Source organism: Lissotriton helveticus, chromosome 9 (assembly GCF_964261635.1).
Source record: "Lissotriton helveticus chromosome 9, aLisHel1.1, whole genome shotgun sequence".
Lineage (NCBI taxonomy): Eukaryota > Metazoa > Chordata > Amphibia > Caudata > Salamandridae > Lissotriton > Lissotriton helveticus.
Window position 1 is genome coordinate 876,590,575 of NC_136070.1, and position 23,398 is coordinate 876,613,972.

Consider the following 23,398-nt stretch of genomic DNA (forward strand, 5'->3'; position numbering starts at 1 on the left):
AGAGAGCAGGTTTCCTGCTCTCTCTTCCAAATAGCAAAGCAGTTTGCTATGGCAGGATGGGAGCCGCGAGGCTCTGTGCATCCTGCATGGATTTTGCAGATTGTTAAAAAAAATAATTGGGGGGGGGGGCTTGGGGTTTCTTGTGGGACCCCCTGACCAGGCCTAGGGGGTCAGGGTGTTTCTACCCTGCCCCCTTTTTGTGTTTTGCGTTTTTTATAGGTTTCCTGTGCCTCAGTTCTACCGAGGCACAAGATGGCTGCCAACACTTCCTGATTTGGAGTGTTGACAGCCAATTAGAATACAGCTTGTGCATGGCAGGGTGCGATTAGGGTGTGTGGATCCTGCGCGGTCATCGATATATATGTACTTTTGAATGTCATTTTCTCAGGAACTACTAAACGGATTTACACCATTCAAGCAAAAGGCTGAACTAAGGATTACCTCTTTGCCAAATTTGGTGTAATTCCGTTCAGCAGTTCGATCCGTAGCTGCGTTGAAAGGTTGCTATCGGAAATTACATGGGGAAAACATGTTTTGGGACCCCCCTCTATTCTCGGCCCCCGCTTGATGAATCACCCTGAGACATTTAGGATAGGAGCGGACCGGAGCTCCCCACAAGTTTAGAAAATTTCGCGAAGATTCGTCAACCGGCCCCAAAGTTATTCCAAATAGAATGTTGCGGATTTCCTATGGAAAATAGGTCCTAACTATAACTATCTACTGGCGACCACCAGTAGATAATATATATATATACACACACACACACACACAAACACACACATACCTCGAATTATTAGTATTCCCTGGCTCTCCATTGACAAGTGCAGCCAATTCAAACTTCTGTCGCACACATACAACACCCTACACAACACAGGACCCGAATACACAAACAGCTGCATATACTTTAATGAACCCATCAGACACTTATGCTCTGCCTCACTCTCGGTCGTAAACACTCCCAGCATCCCCCCCGAACAAATTGGAGGTTGTTCATTCTCCTACATCACACCCAAGCCATGGAAGAACCTCTATCAACACATCAGAACCTCCTACTCACTTATTTAGTGGCTGCAAGCTAAAGCAGCCTCTTGGCCAGATCAGAAATTTAGGAATGTATACAATTATTGGGTGTTAACTGTTGCATGTTTGCATATGCATGCAATTTGAAGTCTGTTTTGCATGCAGCTATAGAGAAAACACTTTTCATATAACAGAGATTGCAATATCATATCCATTTTTCTCTTTACAGTTGTACAGCATGTTCTCTACAATCATGGATTATTTACCGGGCCGTCACAACAGAATATTCCAATGCCTTGAAGAACTTGAAGTGTTTGTGGAAAAAAGAATAAAAATCAATGAAGCAACTCTAGACCCCTCATTTCCTAGGGACTATATTGACAGCTTCCTTATAAAAATGGAACGGGTAATGTAATATCTTGGGAATATCACTGATTAATTTTAAAGAGAAAATGTGAAGGTATCACATTGGGAGTGAAACAACACCTTTCATGTGCATTCTTCCACTATTAAAATTTAGTTTTTGTAGATATTGATGTCGGATATTAATGGTATGAAATATAGCAGTGGTCTTCAGACACAGGGATTGGAGATTTCATTATCCATGAAAGAGATTCATCCTCAGGGTAATGTGACAATCCCAGTGGGATCCTATTTCCACTGTGAAGAGTATTCCATTGTGTAGAGCTTCACACAACGAGGTACAGAATACCCTGTGCAAATACCATTTTTTTTCTTCGAGGTCAAAATATTTTTTCATGACGCCAGGATGGAAAGCATGTCAAAATTACAAACTACTTACCAAGTGATATCTAATGCATGCTTAAAAGTGCCCCTTCTTTACATTTGTATAGTTTTCCATACATTTTGACAGTGTTTGCAGGGTTTACCGACTGCAGTATCAAGTATATTGTTGTGAGTAATATCAGTAATGTAATCAATAATGTTGTCTGAGATGCCATCAGTGACATTTTGAATGATGTCATCCAACATCTCATGTATAATACTTTGAGATCATAAAGAGTGTATTATGGTTAGTTTGCCTAACCACAACTAGTGAGTATTAGTGGTATTTAGGTTTTGCTTTGTAACCATAACTGTACTGTAAACCCTTGGAGCGTGGGAACAGACTTTTCACATCCTTGCATCAAGGGTAGAAAATCAAGATGATTTCCATTTTTTTCAATATTCTGAAGCAGTGAGGCAAGATTTTCCTTCTCTATTTATTTTCAGTCCATGAAGATCAGTGAGCGCATTGCGCTGACTTCACACAGAAGGATAATGATGGCGGTTGGTATCATTAGTCTCTGTCTGCTTTCACTTCCATTGGTGCTGGTAAGCTGTATTTCAGCCCCCAAGCACTGATCAAGACAGGAGAGGTACAACTAGAAATGTCTACTTAGTGCATCCCTGCTACGGGATCATCACAGGATCTACCCACTAGCCACTAGCAATGGTTCTTGGAAGAGAGCAGGGCAGTACTACATAGGGGAAAAAAAGCAGCTGCTCTGCCCCACATTGGGGAGGGGGTTTAAACTTTAATTGTCGTCCTTCCCCCTCCAGAATTGTAGAAAGACCACCACAGCCAGTTTTTTTTTTTTTGATTGAGTGAGGCTAGAACCAACCACATAGAGGTGAATGTGAAAACAAAAAAAAGCTATGTCCATATGCAAACAACAGGGACAGGCTGCATTAATTCTATTAAATCATAGTTGACTAGAGTCTGTAACCAACTATAAATATGTGGGGCTGCACCTAGATTCCAGAGGACCATTTTAGTCACCAAAAACAACACATAACGAAGAAAGTGAATGCACTCACTATGCCTTTACAACTCAAGCAAAAAACTGGCCCTTCTTTCTAACCTCTTTTACTGTTAACCCCGTTATGTTACTGCCAACCATCGCACATGGCAGTGTGGCCTTGAGAAGGCAGAGTGCTGCAATACTAGGTAAAGTGCTGATAAACACCTTTTAATTTTTTTAGATGAGTTTTTATCCTTCCACAAGGCTCTTCGTTAGCACAAATTCATCTTTAATTTGGGATCACCAAGCAAGATCTAGCTAGAAGAGCTATAGCAATAAAAAGTTGGTACAAGATCAGTGAAGATCAACACTCCCCATTAAATAGCGCAATGTGGTCGCTCTTTAAGGGGATCACCAATCCGAATATTACAAGTATTTGAATGTCTCCATCTCAAAACTGTGCTTAAATGCTGTGGGCTGTAGGAGCATCATACAATGTCTTTAAAAAGGCGACAAGCAGGGTAGTAAAATTACTATCTTGTCTAGAAGACATAATACATTTTAGCTCCTGCTCACATGCACGGATGGTACTCAAATACTACAATACCCTGACACCGACTACCTATCCTGTAATCGCCTGTCAAGCACATATAATACGCACATTTATGATTTTGTGTTGGGAACTATATATACATTAGCAAATCAACCAGGGCCAGATGTGTCAGAGGGAGTTCCACACCTCCACCCCAACCCTTCACTTGTCTCTGACCTAAAACATGGCCATTTCCCTGCTCCATTATGACTTGTGGGGGCAGACTGTGTAACTGACCCTAGTGGACAACTACATAGTTGACCCTAATTTCTGTCTCGTCAATGAAGTTCCTGTTCCTCTTTTGTGGGATCGAATACACCATGCTCCTGCAGCTGTAATCTGGCTCTAGGATGTCTTGCAATACATGGGGAAGAGGACTGACCTCAGGATATGATCAATATATGCTTCCTCTCATAGTTAGTATGTATATATATATTAAAAAAATGTATTATTTCAACAAAACTTTTCTTGACTGTTTGCAAAGTTCACACAGCAGGGTGCCTATATCCCCAGTGGGCCGGCACTGCATCTCAATGGAGTCCACAACAGAGGGGGGTATGGGAAGAAGCACAGCAAGCCGCCTACAACCCCTCGGGCCGGCCGCGTAAGGAGGGCATGCATGTTATTCAGCCAACTATTCAGGTCTCTAACAAACATAAAGATCCCGAAAGCGGGAAAAAACCACAGTGATATTGCTATCAATCTTCATCTGGGTTGACCATCACTGCCCCGTTCACCTGCCGTGTACTCTCATCCCACTCCATCTCCGTTCCCAAACCCACAGAGTGTCCAGCGCCAGACAGACCGCCTCCTCCAACAATTTATGATTCTACCTCTTCTGGGTGTCCCTCCCCCTCACGTCCGCCCCCTCCTCTGATAGCTGATCTGGGTGTATGTCATCAGTATCAGTGTGTTTCAGGAGGTAAGTTTGCAGAGGGGCCCAAATGTCCCGTGGGCGAGATGTAGGTGGCATAAGTTCAGCGTAAGTATGCAGCTGATTCTGAAAGTGTATAAGATCGTTCAACCACTCCTTAAATTTTGGAGCTCTTCCTCTCCCCCACCAACATGCAATCCTTCTTTTTGCTAACAGAAGGGCCAGAGAAGCGTATTTTCGGATCTTAACAGGCAATTGCTCAGTGTACCCCAAAAGCACCACAAGGGGGGTATCAGGCACATGCACCCCAGTCATCTCGTCCACTGTGCTAAGGACCTCCCTCCAGTATGTCCGGATCAGTGGGCAATCCCAGGCCAAGTGTCCAAACCCCACTCCCTTCGGTCCGCATCGGTCACAGCAGTCGGTATCGCACGGCCGGAGATGGTGCAGTCGGACAGGTGTATAATAAAGTTGGTGTAGGTATCTATAATGTATGAGTTGTAATCTGCTGTTAGCCGAGATTTCACCAGTCTGCTGACAGAAGAAGGACCATTGTTCTTCCGTGAGGGGGTGTCCCATGTCCTCTCACCTGGTCCTGGCCGAGCCGGGCCGGGGTCCCTCTCCCATTCCCTCCGTGTAATGGAGTATAGTCATGAGACTACATGCTTTGGGGCTCCTGCTGTAGCAGGACGTGCAGGGGGGCCATGATGGGCAGTTCGCGTGGGAAGCAAGGCGTGAGGGCCCAAATGTCCTGCCTGAGTCTCACATAGTAGAAGCGTTCTAGCGCGGTAGGGGAGGAGGCAACAAAAAACTTGTCACTGGTGCAAAAAGTCCCCTGTGTGTACAGTTGACCCCAAGTGAGCCGAGAGAGCTTCTGTAACATCCTACAGCACCCCCCCTCGCGTGTAACGGGTATATTGTGCCGTCACTGCAGAGGTGCCAAAGGTGAGTACAGTAGGGGGTTCTGGAGCTTCTGCGCCAGGTCCCGCCAAGCGCGAGTGGTACATTGGACGGTATTGGAAGCCAGGTGTCTAGGCAACGTGGGGGCGCTCAAATATGCCGAATAAGGAGTGGGAGCCATGTGCCCATCTTCCACTGCCAGATGAGGCATGTATGTGGGGTATATCCAGTAGACCGCAAAGTGAGCCTGGGCGCAGATAAAGTATAATTCAATGTCCAGGATCTCTAGACCTCCGGCGTCAAGGGGATGCGTGAGGTCCTCTCAAGCAAGTCTGGGCTGTTTCCCGCCCCATGTCAATCTGATTAGCTGTGATTTCATACTTGAAAAATGGCGGCTCAGAGTGTAAGGTATGTTAGTGAAAAGGTAGAGAAGCTTAGGTAAGATCACCATCTTAATCAAAGACACTCTGGTGGCCATGGATAAGGGCATCGCAATCCATCTGGTTATTTTATCCATCATTTGATCCAGTACCCGGTAATAAATGTCCCTCATCAGTTCTTCCTAGCTGCGGGAGATGCGGATGCCCAAGTACGTAACCGATTCTGCACATCAAGCCAGTGGAAATTCAGGCTCGAAACGCGGGGAGTAGTCAGTTAGGGGAAATATCTGGGATTTCCCCCAATTCACCTTTATGCCCGACAGCCTTCCGAACAGTACCAGTATATGAAGGATTGGATTAAGGCTTATGTCGGGGTCTCTAAGATATAGCGTCAGGTCGTCCGCATACAATGGTATTAAAATTTGTTGCCTGATTTTGGCTGCCAACGGTTCAATGGCAATAGCAAATTGAAGGGGTGACAAAGGGCACCCCTGTCGGGTGCCTCTGGTAATTGTGAAGAGGGCCAATTGTACACCATTAATAAGGATCCGTTCCTGCAGCCCTGAGTACAGCAGGTTAATCCAGGCCGGAAAGGGGGGGAACCCCATGCGTTGCAGCACGTAGGCAAGGTAGTCCCATTCCAGGGAATCAAATGCCTTAGTGGCGTCTAGGAATATTGCTGTGGCATTTGTCTCCGGATCCATGTCTTCCAGTAGCGCACACAGTGTACGCAAGTTGTGGGATGTGCTCCTAGTAGGCACAAAGCCTGGCTTGTCCGGTAGCACCAATGCGGTCATCAGGGGGCTGATACGGTTAGCGACTAACGATTTTCGCATCCACGTTTATTAAGGGGAGGGGCCTGTACAAATCACAATACTTAGCATCTTTGCCTGGCTTGGGTATGGACATAATGTGTGCTTCTCGCATAGAGGGGGGAAGGATGCAGGACTCCCTAGCATCCCCGAATACTTGTCGCAAGATCGGGATGAGCAGGTAATGAAATGTTTTATAGAATTCCACCGGGAAGCCGTCTGGCCCGGCGCCTTTCCACATGATAGCTGCATTATAGCTGTAACCATCTCCACATCCTTGTGATGCCGTAAAAGAAATTTCCGTTGGTCGTCCCCAACCACGCTATCGCTGTGTTCTCAAAAAAGGATTCAAACTCAGTAGAGTGGTCTCTTTGAGTCTTATACAGACATGTATAGAAACTTTGGAAAGCTGCCATCGTACCTCTAGGGGTCTGGCCATCCTCATCCTCCACCTCTAGGACTGTATTCGAGAACCGCTGAGGCCAGATTAGGGATGCCAATGCCCTACCGGCAAGTCTCCTTCTCCATACTGGCGCGCCCTATAGTACTTCCCCTGAATTTACACTTGCTTTGAGCAGTGTCCTGGTAATCATCCAATATGCTCCGAAACTGCGCCTGCAGCTCGGGCGTTGGAACTGTCTGTAATCGAGTTTCAATATGTTTGAGGTCGCTTTCAAGCCAATGCAGTCTGGCCCTAATGTCTTTCAGGATTCCTCCACTCTTGGCAATACATAGGCCGCGGATGGTTACTTTAAATGCCTCCCATATCGTTGGGGGGCGGGAAAAGTCTGCAATCTCCTGTTCAAGCTCTTGTTTAAAGACTGGATCAAGCAGGGAGAGTGGATTAAGACGCCAATTCAAATATGGAGAGCTTTCATTCGGGGGCGTAAGAATGATGAGCACCGGGGAGTAATCGGAGTAAGTGCGAGGGAGATGGAGGGCATGTGTCAGCCACAGGATAAGCCCTTTAGTGAGAAGCCACATATCAATTTGAGACCAGGAAGCCTGAGCCGTGGTGAAGCAGGTCCCTTCCCTCTGCAGCGGGTGCATATGTTGCCACGCATCAACAAGCATTGGAAATGCAATAGATCTCGCATTAGGAAAGTTTGAGCTATTGGTCTTATAAATGCATTTTTTTTAATATATGTGTTATTTTTAAAAATAGCTAAATTAATAGCTTTGTCATTTACAATGCCAATAGTTATAACTTTCGCAAATGTGACACCTATAGCATTTGTAATGCAACATGTTTTGTATTTACGTGACTTAGATGTATTGATATTACAAATAAGGAAAAAAAGAAAGAAAAATGGACCAACAAAAGAAGAAACAGGTATGAAGAGAAAATGCAAAACAGGAAAAGGACAGAAGAATGAAAACAAAACTTGAAAAAAAGCTTGAAACAAAGGGCAAGAAAATAAGAGACAAGAATATGATGAAATGGAGAGCTAGAGGGGTCGGGGTGAGCACAGAACGAAGGTAGGAATGATTAACCGTCAGCACCAACAGTGGACATGCGATTGTGAAAATTGTGCTCTGAAAACAGGTCGGACACAGCCGTGGGCCACAGTGCAGAAACGCAGTTAAAGCTTAACGTGAGAGAAGTACAGACATACTTTGCACCGGTGAAACTAGACACGAGATTGGGAGTGGGGCTGGGCCGGGCGGTGCTGCTCTGCACATCATGGAAAACAACAGTTTATCATGGTGGGGGAGGAAGAGGCAGACTGCGGGAAGAGGGCAGGGAGGGAGACGGCTGTTCGTAAAAGATGGAGACAGAAAGAGGAGACCGTGAGAAGAAAAGGCGGGCAGAGACAGGAGAATGATATGAGCGCGGGTACTGGTGATAGATATCAGGGCGACAGGAGGGAGAGGGCGCGAGGGAAGGGACTGCGGGTCACGAGAGCTTTCTGTGCCGGGGAGGAAGAGGAGATAAAGGAAGAGGGAGGAGATAAGACAGAGAGCAGCAGGGGGAGGGAATGGGATGGAGAGATGTGGGAGGAAAGACAAAGAAGGAAAGCCGGTGGAGGGAGGGGTAGCGAGGGAAGCAAAGAAATGTGGCTGGCGAGAGGGGGAGGGGAAAAGAGAAAAGAGATAAGAAGAATGAGCTAAAGTGTGTATTAAAGTAAAAGCGGCTGGGGGAAAAGCGGCTGGGAAAACAGCTGCTATGCTTGCTGTTTGATTGAAAGCTCCTCGCATGGTGGGGGCGGGTTCTTTGGGGGTTACATTTATCCAGAAAAGAATGCTCCTGTTGTCTATAATAAACAAGTTTATACAGTCATACATTGCTGGTCAAACAGTGAAAATGAGCAAAAGTATGCAAACAAATTTGTGCAGCCATGTTAAGTTAAATAAATGCCCAATAAAATATTACAAGTGTCGTATAAACAAACAAATGTAGCCGTGCCTGGGCAGTGAAAGGGGAGGAAGGAGGAGAAATGCGAGTCACGGCAGCAGCAGCCTTTGATGTACCGGCCGGCCGTGCAGTGAATAATTAGGGGAGGAGAAATGCCGGCTGGGGGAAGCTTGAGATGCCTGGTGGCTTTGATGTGCACGCGCTTTTTGCAAATGCGCTTGCGCATTGAGCTTGTTTTTCTCGGGCACTGCAACAAATCGCCAAGTTGTTTAAGCTCTGATTAAGCCACAATATAGCTCGCCAGCTATGCGCAAGCGCATCAGCAGGCGAGCCCTAAAAATCTCATGATCAGCAACAATCAGTTTTAAAGTGGATTGGGATGTGGACCAGTGGTGTTTGTGCGGGTGTGAGCGGTCAAGAGCAGGCTCAATAGTGACATTTAGGTCCCCCCCCCATAGCAGGTGTGTGGAGCCTATTTCCAGGATTTAACCCCAGAGTAGTCTGGGTCATCAGAGTTGGGCCCATAGAAGGAGACAAATGTGAAGGTGTGTGTAGCTAATCTGCCCCAGACAATAGAGTATCGACCCTGCTTGTCTTCCAGAGACCCTATAGGAGTGTATGGGAGAGTTTTCCTCACATGAATGCATGTGCCCCCGGCATAAGATGAGTAGGAAGAGAAGCTGGTATAGCTGGCCCAGCGAGATGCAAATGTAGGGGTAGCGCTAGGATTAAACTGTGTTTCCTGCTGCATTGCACAGTGTATATTGTGGCGATCTAGATAAGCTAGGATGTGTCGGCGCCTGCGCGGATCTCCCAGTCCCCAGACGTTCCATGTGAGGAGCCGGTATGTTGGATGAGTCGGGGGTCAGTTACAGCGGCAGACATGGTATCACATATGTATCAGCAATGTAAGTTGGGTGGCAGTCGCAGTGCGGTGGCGCAACCAGGATCCAATGACTAGTCTCACGTGGCAAGTCATTAAACTGAATGAATCTGTGGCAAGAAGTGAACATCCCCCCTCCCACAACAGCAGCCCAATCCTGCTGTGGTCCCCTTGCCTCCCTCCCCCCACCTTCCTGTGTCTCGAGAGACACCATAACTTTTCTCCAAGCAATAATACTGAGGGAGAAGATCAACCAAAAGTTTTCAACCCCAATCAAAATATTCTAACACTAGTAAGGGTTCACCTAATGGGTGGGTTCCAGAGGGCAACCAAGACCTCCTCGCAGAAGCGAGTGCGTTCGGGCAACATTATAGGGTCAGCTCGTTTCAATTCACATCTTCAGTCAATGGCTTAATGGGTGACCAGTATGAGGATATCGATCTTTTTCAGGAACAAGTCATTACCAGCTAGCTTGTCACCATATTGGGACAGAGAACTTACCAATTCCGTCCCATTCCAGGGAATTGCATCCTCAGCAGTGCTAATTAAGGAGGGGAAGCGCTCAGCAGGAGTCCATACATACCACACGGTCAGGGTCTGTGTTGCAGTTCTTCCCCTCCGCGCCTACCGGCCATTTCAAAGAGGACGCATCCAGAAAAGGGCAGGTCGTAACAGCAAGTTCCTGTCCACCGTTTAGTGAGTAGTGCAGGGCCAGTGTGGCATGTCTTCACTTTATGTCGGAGGTGCCACTATGTTCTTCCAGGGGGTGGGGATGAGAGGCGTGAGCAGCCGGCTGCTTTGGAAAGCTTTTAAGAAAATCATGTGCCTGCTGTGCCTGCTGTGGGGTATTAAAAAACACCTGTTTACCCGAATGCGTGATTTTGAGCCATGTCGGGAAGAGCATAGCATAGGGCAGATTGAGCTGCTGCAGTTTCTTTTTTACTGGGATACATTTCTCCTCTGCTCCTGCACTGCCATAGTAAAATCAGGGTCGATGCAAGGGTTCCTGTGTTGCATGCAGGATTATTTTAGTGCAGGTAGGGGCACCTTCCTACACAAACCAGTTGTGGGAGGCATATTCCTCTTTCAATGTGTTCACCTGAAAAGAGGAAGAAATTAGGGGAAATAGAGATACTTCCCCTTGTAACGATTCCCCTGGGAAAGTGTAAGACTTTGGCTCATTCCCAGGTTTACGAGGTTTCTTGTAAATATGTCAGTCAGTCAATATCTTTATTTTGGCCTAAAAGGCCATAAAAGAAAACAATAAATACCTAAAAACAAAGGAACAGATTATGATGTTGGATGTGTCAGCCTGTCCAACACAAAAAGGCTGTCGGAAAGTGACTTTAGGGGCCCCTGGCAGGGTCCCCTTTATCCTGGGGCCTCTGGTTGCGGACAGAGGGGTACCTAAGGACCCCCCATAAAACTCTGCACTGTGTGACAGGCTCTGTGCAGTGCCTGTGAGAGAGCTTGGGTTTTCCACACACAACTAATTTCCTCATTGTAGCCTGTGTTACGGCTTGTTGTCGGGCAGAACACAAGCTTCCAGAGGAAACAATAGGAATCCAATCAAACAGTGTTCATCCACATCAAAATCGGGCGAGCAGAACTGCGGATCATGAGTAGGGCTGTCCTGAATCCGAGTCCGTGTGGGGCGGAAAGTTTCCCAAAATATAGAAAAGCAAATACAAATACAGAGCATACGAACGAGAGAAATAAGATCCAACTAAATATATTACACAGCAGCATTATGTGGTGGTGAGCCTCAGCAAGGCCTACCAGTACAAGGGGTTCGCCCTTCTCTGCAAAAGTCCTCAGACCAATAGGATAGAAGTTGGCACGGAAACTGTAATAGAAAATACAAAGTTTATTAAACCTCAGGTGGAACTACATTCACACAGCACCCTTCGGTAATGTATGAAGTAGCACACTGAACTGAAGGAGCATGGTCCTTTTACACCCACATAGGGGCTCAAAAGAAGGCGGTACAAGTACAAGAAGAAGGTTTTAGGTACATATAAGGTAATACAGAGAATGTACAATCAACAAGTGGGAGGAGCTAACAGTTGCTAATTCAAGTAAACACATCCTTACAGTTACAGACTATAACAGCTGCATAGACAGCTGCAAGCTCAACTGAGCATGTGCAAAGCAGAGGAGGCTAAATATACCTTGTCACTAGGCAGAATACAAGAGCAGACAACAGGAAGGTAGGACAGAACACATGGTGAGCACGTGGTAGCTCATGGCATACAAAATGGCTGCCAGGGTTTCTGTACTCACACAGAACTGTGCACAGAGGAGTGGAACCTCGGCAAATTAGGATGTCCCAAAACTTACCTTAGCAACCAACTCACCCCTTACCGAGCTAGCTACAGTGTCTCATTGGACATATCAAACACCCAATGTTTAGACAAACCAGAACATGAACTTACAGTACCTCAGGGTACGTGGGACTCATGAACACTCTTTCGTTATATTATCATTACAAACCAGAACATGGAGTAAAGAAGACACATGTGCATTTGAAATGTTTATTTACTAATGCTGTCTTCTCAGGCGCAGTATCTTAGATAATACAAGTACACTTATTATCAGTAGCAAAATTATCAGCATAGTTACTAAGACATAAAAAGCGAATGGTGACAGCATGTTAACATGCTGTAATGAATAAGAGTTAACAACACTTATATCTCATCCTCCCTAACACATATATTATATTATTATCTAAGAAGGTCTCTTTGGGTTGTTTTAGGGCGGGCCCATACCTTAGTGTCCTAGCATGAAGGAATCACATCAGCATACACCAGCTCTCTCTGCATGTGCACCGCATCAAGTGTGTTAACAATTCTCGTGCAAAGCAATATCAATCCCGCCTCAAGCCCAAGTTGGCAAAGGCTGCACTTGTGTTATGACTATGAAGGCGTGGAGATCAGACCTCATAACAATTCCATATCGTGTTGCTCCTGAAACTTCAGCACTCTCCGTGCAGACATGTTTTATTAAACAAAGCAGATATCAGAGCAATAACATATTATTCTCACATTCACCACGGCAAACTACTAGGTTGAAAGCTAAGTCAACAAATGAGGGTCGTGTGCAGAAGTTGCAAGAAAGGAAAAATGGCGTTTAAATCTCAAACGTACCTATGCTAACTTAACACGATATAGGGATATACAGGAGTTATACAACACCCCCCCATGATCCGAGAACGGACTAAATAAGGTAACAGAAGTGCCATCACATGAGAGCAGAATCCATTTATAAACGAGCATGAATAAAGATTCAAATATAAAAATTAATGCTAAAAAAATAGCCCACAAATATACTGTGGCTCAAGCCAATAGGCAAGCAAAAAATAAAATGTCTTGACCAAAAGTCAATAAAATCAAGGAAATGCTATCAATCAGCATGTCAATTTGAGGCAGTGTCTATGATAAGACCGTATATGAAAAGTAAGCTGCAACAGCCTCCAGGAGGAAGTCACTGTCCTCATCAGAAAACAGTTCAGCCATCCAATTTAAAAGATGAAAGGAACATACGTGATCTTCCAGCACCGGATCCTCTATAACCATCAGAGGACAGCTCGGTGGGTTCTCAAGAAAACTTAGTTCCAAGAAATTCTGCGCTGCCGACAACACATCCCAGGGACCCATTAGTCCATGTGCCACCGCCAAGGCCATAACCCTTACGTCAGAACAAACCAACTCGTGAGCAATGATAGGACTCATCAGTTGATCAAAATCGACGTCAGAAGATGCTGGTCCGCAGAGACACAAATCAATGGCCCAAAGGAAATCACAGGTCAGACAGCGAAATACAGGCTGGACACAGGTGAAATAGGAGAACCGAAAAGATAATCCAAACGCCGTGCTTAGAGTCGCTAACGGCAGTGTGCCATAGTAATCAAGCATGCGGTTGCGAAACCGCGTCAGTAGCAGCTGAGCGTGGTCTTGCACAGGAAGGGCATCCATATTTAAAAAGGCAGAAAACCACCAATGCGCCAGCCGCTAATGCAAGTAAAAACGGGAACCCTCCAAACAAGGATGAAAAAATAGAATGGAAGAAGGCAGGGATGACTCCAAATATCTTCTCAAAGGAAGTCACGAGACCACCGCTAACAACTTTAAAAAAATGTGCTAGGCCCGTTGTGGAGGATGCGTTAAAGATAGAACGGACCATGGCTCCGAAATGCAAAGGCAAATCAGTGTTTAAAAGAGCCTGAACCTCCGTACGGGTGTTAGCAATGTGAAGCACGAAAGTTTCACGGGCCGAGCTCAAGGCCACCTCTTTCTGGGACAATAGAGCTCTTATTCTAGCCATGCCGCTGAATTCTGCTCCCAAGGTCGGTATCTGTGGCCAAATGGAAGACTCCCTATGTTCACGTGTGGGAGGATAAAGAACATTTCTGCAGCAAATAACTCGCTCACTAACCGTTACTATGAAAGCTATACCTTTAATTAAACCACAACAGTTTTCATTATTGAGCATTAAATAACTACCATTCTCCAACAATTTAAACGTGGGGATGATAGCAGGAACTGGCGTGCCCTGTAAAACGCAAGCCATATTCGGTCGGTCCTTGTTACATGAACCGTGTAACTGTATGTGTCTGCACATTAAAGAATGATCTGGCGTCTCAGTACACTCATCCCCTGTTAGATAAACCTCTTGTTCATCCTTGAAACATCTGTATGTGTATGGGAGTGACCAGACCTCATGAAGAAAACCGCTACCTAAGGGTTCAAAACGACCTATTGGCACATATTTCATACAATTTGAAAACTTATATAAAGCAAAAGGCAGCGTTATTAAACCGTGGATAAGCCACGTAGCAGCAGTGGTCTCTGCCACAGAAAAAGGTAAAGATTCCAATCTTTCAATATGGAGCATAGAAAAGGAAGCATCACGCATTGAAAGCAAGCGTTGTTTGTCTGTCAAATTAAATGGTGCAAATAAAGAGGAAACGTTCATGTATCCCCAGGGAACTTTACCCATTTTTAGAGTCTGTAGTGTCCATGCAAACTGCATGATTGAACGTAATTGATTTTGACCATGGTATAATACAGACACTTCATCATGCACAATATCAACAACAGACGACACAATATTATCTAATGTGTAAATTCTAGAGGAAAGCACGTTAATGCTATTGTCAACCACTGCAAGCACTTTCTCAAGATTTGCCTGATCAATAGCCCTAAGGCGTGAAGCAGCCTCAATCTGTGAGAGTTTCCAAATTTCATTGTAAACACCATATAACCACCTTTTCGACCTGCCACTAGCTGGGCCCTTAATGAAATCATTCAAATCCACGTCTGCATTCAGTTTGGAAAGGTGATACTTAACCGCAGGTAAAGTTGAATGTTTCAGCCAAGCTTGACACAACTTGCCAACAGAGTAAGAGGTGACAGTATGACTCAAATCAAAACGGGGATCAGATCTAACAGTCTTAAACCCGTCAGTTATATTTAAAAATCTTTTTTGACAAGAATCAGCACTACGGTGCCAAAGCAGCCAACCCTTGGGAGTCATACTGGAAATGTTAAAGGAGGAATTCAGAAGCAGAGCCTGTATATCTCTAATGGACAATTTAGTAAAATTACTCCAATTCTCATATTCCTCCAACTCCGGGAAAGACGGGGTGTTTAACCTTTTAGATGTAGCCAATCCAAAGCACGTGGTCTGGGAAATGGTTTCATTTAAAAACCACATATGATTTGGGATGAGACATGCACGGTGCAAAGCCTCAGTGCCTTGTACCTGCCAGGCCCTTGAGCCCCAAACTGATTTAAGGTCTATGGTATCCTTCCATAACTCATACCCTCCAGTAACTAATTGATCCAGGAAGGCCTTTGAATATAACAATATTCTATTCGTAAGTCGAACCTTGGACAGTGGCTGTTTGTGAAATTTAAAATAAAAGGACTCCGGATTGGACTGATTAAAGTCAGTGAAATAAGTATACTTTTTAAGAAACGTTTCTGAACTCCCTTGTGTTGGTGCTGGGCAATGTTCCCACTGAGTAAAATTAACCGCATCCCTTCGGGAAGATGTCTTGTGTAAGAAGTGATTGCCATAATGTTGGTAACAGAACAATTCACCATAATTAGCAGATTCTAAATATAAATCCTCAGCATCAAAAGCAGCATAATATTTCAAATCAGAAAACAAACTTTCCACAGCATTAACATCCCAATCATCAGAACGAATGTTTTGTTTCACCACATCCCCCATATTAACTCTTAGTACATTAGGGACATTAACGACTTCCGTTGGACCATGAATCTGAAAACGAACTGCATCCCACGCGATTCCATCCAGAACAGGCCACGCTGTGATGTTAACCAAAGTCAAGTCTCTTTTTAATCTGTGTGTAGAATGTGAAGAGGAAAGTGGGGCCAAAGTTCCATTCAAATGAGTAATGCAAGTTCTCTCCTCGACATAGTGTCCATTCATAATCCGAAAAAAATAAAACACAAAACCAATTGACATAAAAAGGTAAACTGAAAAAAGGACCAGCCAAATGTATATCCAAGGAGGTATCAAAAAATGTTTTTTAAACAGGCTAGCATATAATGCAATTTTAGAGGGTTTTTTCGAGGCAAGGGAAGCAGAGTCAAATGAAAATCTGGATTCCGTGGCTAAACGAGCTTGCAGGTCAGGCATGGACAAATCAGTGGGGTATGTATAGTCTGTCTCATCAAGGTTAGTTCCTGGTAAATTATTCAATAATGGACTGGAAACAGCAGGTAATTCGATGGCCACCTCAGGTTCATTATCAGAAGCAGTGGGCATAATTGAATTTCTCACAATGGAAGGACAGGAAACAGCCGGTGTCATGCTAAGAAGAATCGGCCACTCTGTGTATCTTGACATTGTCAATAGAAATAAACCTGTTTTCCTTACGACCTGGAAGTGGTGGTAAAATGACTGTTCTTGTGCCCTTCACTCCAAGCACTGGGACCGGAGCTCGATAGGAGGGACCAAACTCTTTCTTGTTGTCGATCTTCTCTCGAACCAGTTCTCCAACTTGGGGTAGCCAGCCAACTACCGGGATCTGCAACGCATCATCCGATGTGGAGGGCAAATGTTCCTTTGCAAGAGTGTCTCTCGTCTTTTGTAGATTCTGTAAAACATTGCAATGTTCATCTGCGTCAAAGGAAGTGGCGCGAACCACCGAGTCTAGACCGTCAAGGTCAGGGACGAACATCTTGATGCCAAAGAGCATTTCGTATGGGGTCCGCCCACCCAGAGACCTTCTAGGGAGATTATTAAGAGCACGCTGCACGCCATAGAGGTGAGCCAGCCAATTTCTGCCAGTGCCTATAACTCGGGCTGTCAAAGATTGCTTTAAATCACGGTTCATTCGTTCAACTACACTATTACCCTCGGGTCTGTAGGGTGACGAAAACTTGACTTGGACCCCCATCGAAGTCATGGCATCCTTATACGCCTTAGAGGCGAAAGCCGGACCCTGATCCGAATGGAAGGTACCACAGGCAAAAATCCCTATAAAGATACGCAAATCTCTGATGACAGTCCGGGAATCAGCGCTGCGATGTGGCCATAACCACACAAAGCGTGTGCATGAGTCAACTGCTACTAAGATGTATTTATACGCAGTATCAGATGAAAATGGACCGCAGTGATCTAAATAAACACAGCCTAGTGGTTTATTAGAAATGTACAACTGAGTCTGAGGCGGACGCGTAGCAGTTGAAGGTTTAATCTGCTGGCATATGTCACAAAGAAGGACATAATCACGCGTCTGTTTGTACAGTCCCCGCCACCAGAAACGTTGTTGTAGTTGCGTTACAGTGGCTGAGACGCCCGCATGCGCAGACGCCACACCTTCATGAGCCGCTGTAACCAAGTCTGTTCTGCGATCAGAGTTGGGAATCAGCCGTTCCCCAACATCAGGTATTGTCACAAAAGGAATCTTTTCGGGACTTAAGTGGTATTTATACTTCGAAGGGAATCCCGAAGGATGTTTACTTCCCTTCTCAGAGGCAGCAATCGCTGCCAAGATGTCGCTATCAATCTTGGTTTTCGACCTAGTAACTGCTGCAACTAAGTATGTAGATACTGCTGATTTCGCTGCTTCATCAGCAAGCGAGTTGCCAACAGCGTGAACTCCCACGCGCTGATGACCGAGAGTATGAATCACATAAACGAGTGGCAACACAGCCTTAAGCTCTGCCACTCGAACCCAGATCTTTTTATGTTTTATTGTGCTACCCTTGGAATCATGAAAATCATTTTGAATCCAAAAGAACAAGTTTTCATTGTAAGACTGGACACAGTAGTAAGAATCACTTACAATTAGAGTAGTAACACTTGGATCTGCGTACTCCAAAGCTAGTAAGAGAGCACGAAGCTCCGCTAATTGTGCGGTGCAATCGCCCAGGGGCAACGTGTGTACCTCCCTGGAAATGAACTCATCATTCAACATAGCACCGACCACAATGGCGCAAGCGGAAACGTAGGCATGTTTAGAGCCATGCGCAACCTGCGCCGACCCATCAGTGTAAATGATGCAATGGAAGTCCTCCAAAGGTCGCATCGCCAGAGGAGCAGGATGAACGAATCCATACTGCAAGTACTCCTGCGACCGTAAGGAAGCGTCAAAAATAAACATGACATCCGAGGATGACAATGACGCAGCCCACTGAATCCACCGAGGGTGCAAAGCTTTTGAATTTGGTACACTCGCTTTCGTGACTGCCTCCAAATGAGGACAGGGTGTTACCACTAGCATGCGTTTCCCCTGTGACAGAGCACGTTCCTTTAGAATAGCCATCTGTACAGCAGTTAAAACCTTTTCTATGGTGGGAAACCGCATCTCAGCCGAGGTGTACAAGTGTGACTTGTAAGCAATAGGTACTGTGTCACCTTCATTAAAAGTGAGGTAAGTGAAACCCACCGTCCCAGGAATTATTACTATGACCAGGTTGGTGTGGTTATCACGAGTCAGTAAATATTTAGAAGCGAGCAGATCAGCCTGCAAGGATTGCAAAATGGCTGAATGCTCAGGCAGCCAGCAAGATTTTGAGAAAGTTGGTTGTATCAAAGCATACAAAGGCTTGATACGCTGGGCATATTCCGGAATGTAAGTTCTGCCGAAATTCAAAAAGCCCAGTAAGGATTGTAATTTTTTCAGAGTTGTTGGTGCGCGCAAATGTGCGCACTTCTCCAAGAAGTGAGGAGCCAAACCTCTACCTTCATTGTTGAGCTCATAGCCCAAAAACAACACTGTGTGTTCAGCAATGTGCGATTTTGCAAAGTTGAATTTGTAACCCATGTCTGCGAAGTTGCAAACAAGAGAATTTACTCGACACAGATGCTCCCAAATATCGTCGTCTGTGAGATATATGTCATCCACATACGAAAAAGCATCAGGGTCGAGTGCCTCCAGAATAGAGACAATTCGAGCGGTAAATACACCAGGACTATTCTTGTAGCCCATTGGAAGACGCCGGAATTGCTTTTGGACTCCAGCGCTTGTAAAACTGGTCCATTGGGAGCTAAAGCTGTCCAATCTGTGGGCATAAAAACCATTGGATATGTCAAGCGTTGTCTTGAAACGCTTACGCACGAGACTATCCACTAGGGCAGAGCCGTGGGTATTCTGTACTGCACAGTTACGGCAATGCGAGTTTAAATGCCGGTAATCCAAAACCAAACGATATGATCCGTCAGGTTTATTCACAGTAAAAAGGGGATTATTCATCGGTGACACACACGTTTCAATAACTCCCTGATATTCCAATTGTTCAAGGATTTCCGCGACGGAAGATTTTGCTTCACGCCGAATGGGATATTGAGGTTGAGGCTGCGGCTGAGACCGCAACGGAATTTCGTGGCAAGGCGACAATTTATCCCAACCACATTGGTTACGGTACAGAGCCGGCGCGAGAGCCCGAGCCCACTCTTCTGCAAAATGCTGCGCATGCTCTTTCGAGACAGTGTTCGCGAAACTGGGTAGGATTACCTCCTCCCCTCGCGGCGCCGCGAGCACAAAAGGTGGGGGCCAGTCAGCCTCCGAAAGTAAAATATCATATGTAGAAGACAGATTCTCCCAAAATACACCTTTAACGGTACGCTGTATGTCACCTTCAATTAACAGGACAATTTCATATAGTCTTTCAGGGGGAGCAAGTCTCGTATCCGCTGTTTCTATCACAACGTAGACATCAGTCGCTGTCACCCTCAGTAGTGGACGCAGCGCCTCTCTGACTATGGTTATCTCCGCCGCGCTGTCCAGCAAGGTCAGAGCCCACGTCAGATTCCGAAGCCGCGTTCTCACTATCTGTGGCATATCGATGCGCTGTTAAGGCTGCGACTTTCTTTTTCGCAAACTGCGGACGCCTAGGCGTAGAATCCTCCTGCTTCACCGCGCCGTCCGTCTGGCGGGACTGGCCACGTCCTTGTTGGCCACCACGTCCACGTCCACCCCCTCCTCCTCCACCGGTCTTCGGGGCCGATGTGTCCTGAAAGGAACGAGGAGAGCGTTGATCAGAACCCTGAAAACGATCAGGCGATTTAATCATCGCGCGGTCGCGCAAATCATAAACTTTTTCGGGTGGCGCAGGAGCTTGTATTGCAGGAAAAGTACCCTGAGTCTGCGTTGTCTGCTTCCCCTGTGTCTGTTTTTTAGGCCAATTTTGTTTCTTGGACTTGGGCTGGGCATCTGTCACTGCAGATTGTCCCTGTGGTTGTTTTTTCTCCTTTACTGGAAAATATTTTAGACCTCTACTTGTGCGGCCAATTGTTTTATAAGCGGCCACCACAATCTTTGCTAACTGGCGGGGTTTGTCGGCATCGGGCAGAGCAGCCAAAGCATTCGACACCTGAAAGTTAACTGCATCTCCTTTAACATTGGAGAGAATGAGATCACTTACAATCTCAAAAGAACCACACAGGCGCATACCCAATTCAACCGCTGCCTCTGGACCGTGATCATTCTGAACACGTCTAACGATTTCAGGCAGGGCAGTCATAGACGGGGTGCCGAAACACCTCGTATAAACTGCCGCAAATGTTTTCCCCCAGCTGTCACAGTCAGCAAGTTCAGGAGTAATATCCTTCGGTAGAGTAATCGTTAACATTCTATGTTTATCAGCAGGAGTAGAATTCGGAAAAACCGCCTCCAGTTGATCAAACTTCTCTGCTAGCCAGAATGGGAAGTCATCGTTGTCAACAGGACGCGCACCAAAAACCGAATTTACCATCACTGGATTGAGACGCATACCGCCTCGTTCCATGGGAGCGGCCGCACCCCCCTGGGGACCACCAGGAAGATGTCGACCGATGTATTGCACTAAAGCACGAATCACGGAAATGGAAACTACATGCAGCCTGCGAATTTCAGCCAGGGTGCAAGCCCCGTGATTCGGGTGCGGGGTAAAGCCACCCAACGCAGGCCAATTAGTACCTGGAATTGAGAGTGGACCTAACCTCGCAGGGGACATAGAGTGGGGGAGGGCGCCATCAAACCAAACTCGATGCTGCCAATGATCAATAGGTATTTCCAATGCCCTGTACGGCGTATATTCAGCTGGGACATCCGAGGCGGTGTAGGAGTGGAACAAACCAGAATTAGCGTCCACAGCCGGAAACGTAACCCAAGAGTAAAACAACTCGTAAGGAAACGCCGGATCTGCACATACCACGAAAATCACAGCCATCCCATCTACTGGGACCTGGTACGTCTGAAGATGGTTGCGTACCGCTACGCGACTATGCTGCGCAATAGCCACCGCTGCCGCCATTACAGAACTGGAAACAAGAAAAAACAAAGAATACTTTGTAGCACAACTGGGTAGTAATCCAAAGAAACCGTTTAGGTAAGAATCAAGCTTGAATAAAGACCTATTCCAAGAAATAGGTAGGTTTCACCAACACCCCGTTTTCCGGAAACGGAAGTGAAGGGGTTAAGGCATGAACGATAAACTACTCGAGTGTCATGATATAAGACCACCGAAACCGTTGGGCGCCATGTTGCAGGGTTTCTGTACTCACACAGAACTGTGCACAGAGGAGTGGAACCTCGGCAAATTAGGATGTCCCAAAACTTACCTTAGCAACCAACTCACCCCTTACCGAGCTAGCTACAGTGTCTCATTGGACATATCAAACACCCAATGTTTAGACAAACCAGAACATGAACTTACAGTACCTCAGGGTACGTGGGACTCATGAACACTCTTTCGTTATATTATCATTACAAACCAGAACATGGAGTAAAGAAGACACATGTGCATTTGAAATGTTTATTTACTAATGCTGTCTTCTCAGGCGCAGTATCTTAGATAATACAAGTACACTTATTATCAGTAGCAAAATTATCAGCATAGTTACTAAGACATAAAAAGCGAATGGTGACAGCATGTTAACATGCTGTAATGAATAAGAGTTAACAACACTTATATCTCATCCTCCCTAACACATATATTATATTATTATCTAAGAAGGTCTCTTTGGGTTGTTTTAGGGCGGGCCCATACCTTAGTGTCCTAGCATGAAGGAATCACATCAGCATACACCAGCTCTCTCTGCATGTGCACCGCATCAAGTGTGTTAACAATTCTCGTGCAAAGCAATATCAATCCCGCCTCAAGCCCAAGTTGGCAAAGGCTGCACTTGTGTTATGACTATGAAGGCGTGGAGATCAGACCTCATAACAATTCCATATCGTGTTGCTCCTGAAACTTCAGCACTCTCCGTGCAGACATGTTTTATTAAACAAAGCAGATATCAGAGCAATAACATATTATTCTCACATTCACCACGGCAAACTACTAGGTTGAAAGCTAAGTCAACAAATGAGGGTCGTGTGCAGAAGTTGCAAGAAAGGAAAAATGGCGTTTAAATCTCAAACGTACCTATGCTAACTTAACACGATATAGGGATATACAGGAGTTATACAACAATGGCTTCAGCTAAATGCTAACCCAGTTCGCTGCCAAAGTACAACAATTAGAAGGACACCTTTTTCTGTCTTAACCTCTATATAGATATCAAATGCCTTGAGGCTGCAAAGACAATGGACAGGCTTGTAGTAATTCTTTGTATTCAAAGGGAGGTGCTGTAATTGCTCAGACAAGAATTACGAAAAAGTAGCAAAATCCACTTGTTCCTTGGACCGTGATATGCTGGACGAAGTAGAATTACATATTCAACCACTTCATTCACCCCAGGGAAGAAATGGCATGTTTTGTCAGACTTGGTTTTGTCAGGCACTAAGGTCCCAGACCTCCATACAGTGGTAAAAACTCAAATTTGGAGGTTACCTACACAAACCTTTAAGAGCAGGGTTCTGGCATAGGGTGGTTCCACCTCATCCAAAGATTATTCATAGCAGTAATCAAATTTAAACTCCCAGAAAGAGGCAGTGAGGGATCCCACCACAGAGATACTCACAATCCTTTGGTCCACATATTGCCAATAGGCTCTTTTCAATGCCTGTTTGGAGATCAATGCAACAACAGTTGGTGTTGACCAGAGATTGCCAAAACCAATCTGTCTCAACTGATCCCTGACCACCCTAAACCAGGAAATCTTACTGGACCATAACTGCCCTATTACTTCTTCCAAAGCACCTCAGGGAAATATAAGTTCAGAGGCTTACCATTGTCTTTGCCAATATATTAAAGGTTTCAGCCCCACTCCATCATTGACTCTCTTTACATTGACTCTCTCTAATCCATGATCTAGTCGAAAAGGATAAAGGGGGATAATTGCTGAGAGTTTGTTCAAGCCCAGCAAAAATGATTTTCTGCTACTTCAAGGGTCCTAGCATCACAAATTCCCCATAATTCATCACCATACAGC

At 45.4% G+C, this 23,398-nt stretch overlaps 1 protein-coding gene across 1 annotated transcript in view; it reads left to right on the forward strand.

The window, feature by feature from the left end:
• LOC144783025 (cytochrome P450 2G1-like) overlaps positions 1–23,398 on the forward strand; it is a 367,886-nt gene that overhangs the window by 170,753 nt on the left and 173,735 nt on the right. The window contains exon 5 of the mRNA XM_078662213.1: positions 1,250–1,426. Coding sequence (XP_078518339.1) covers positions 1,250–1,426 — 177 coding nt within the window. The remainder of the gene's footprint in view (positions 1–1,249; positions 1,427–23,398) is intronic.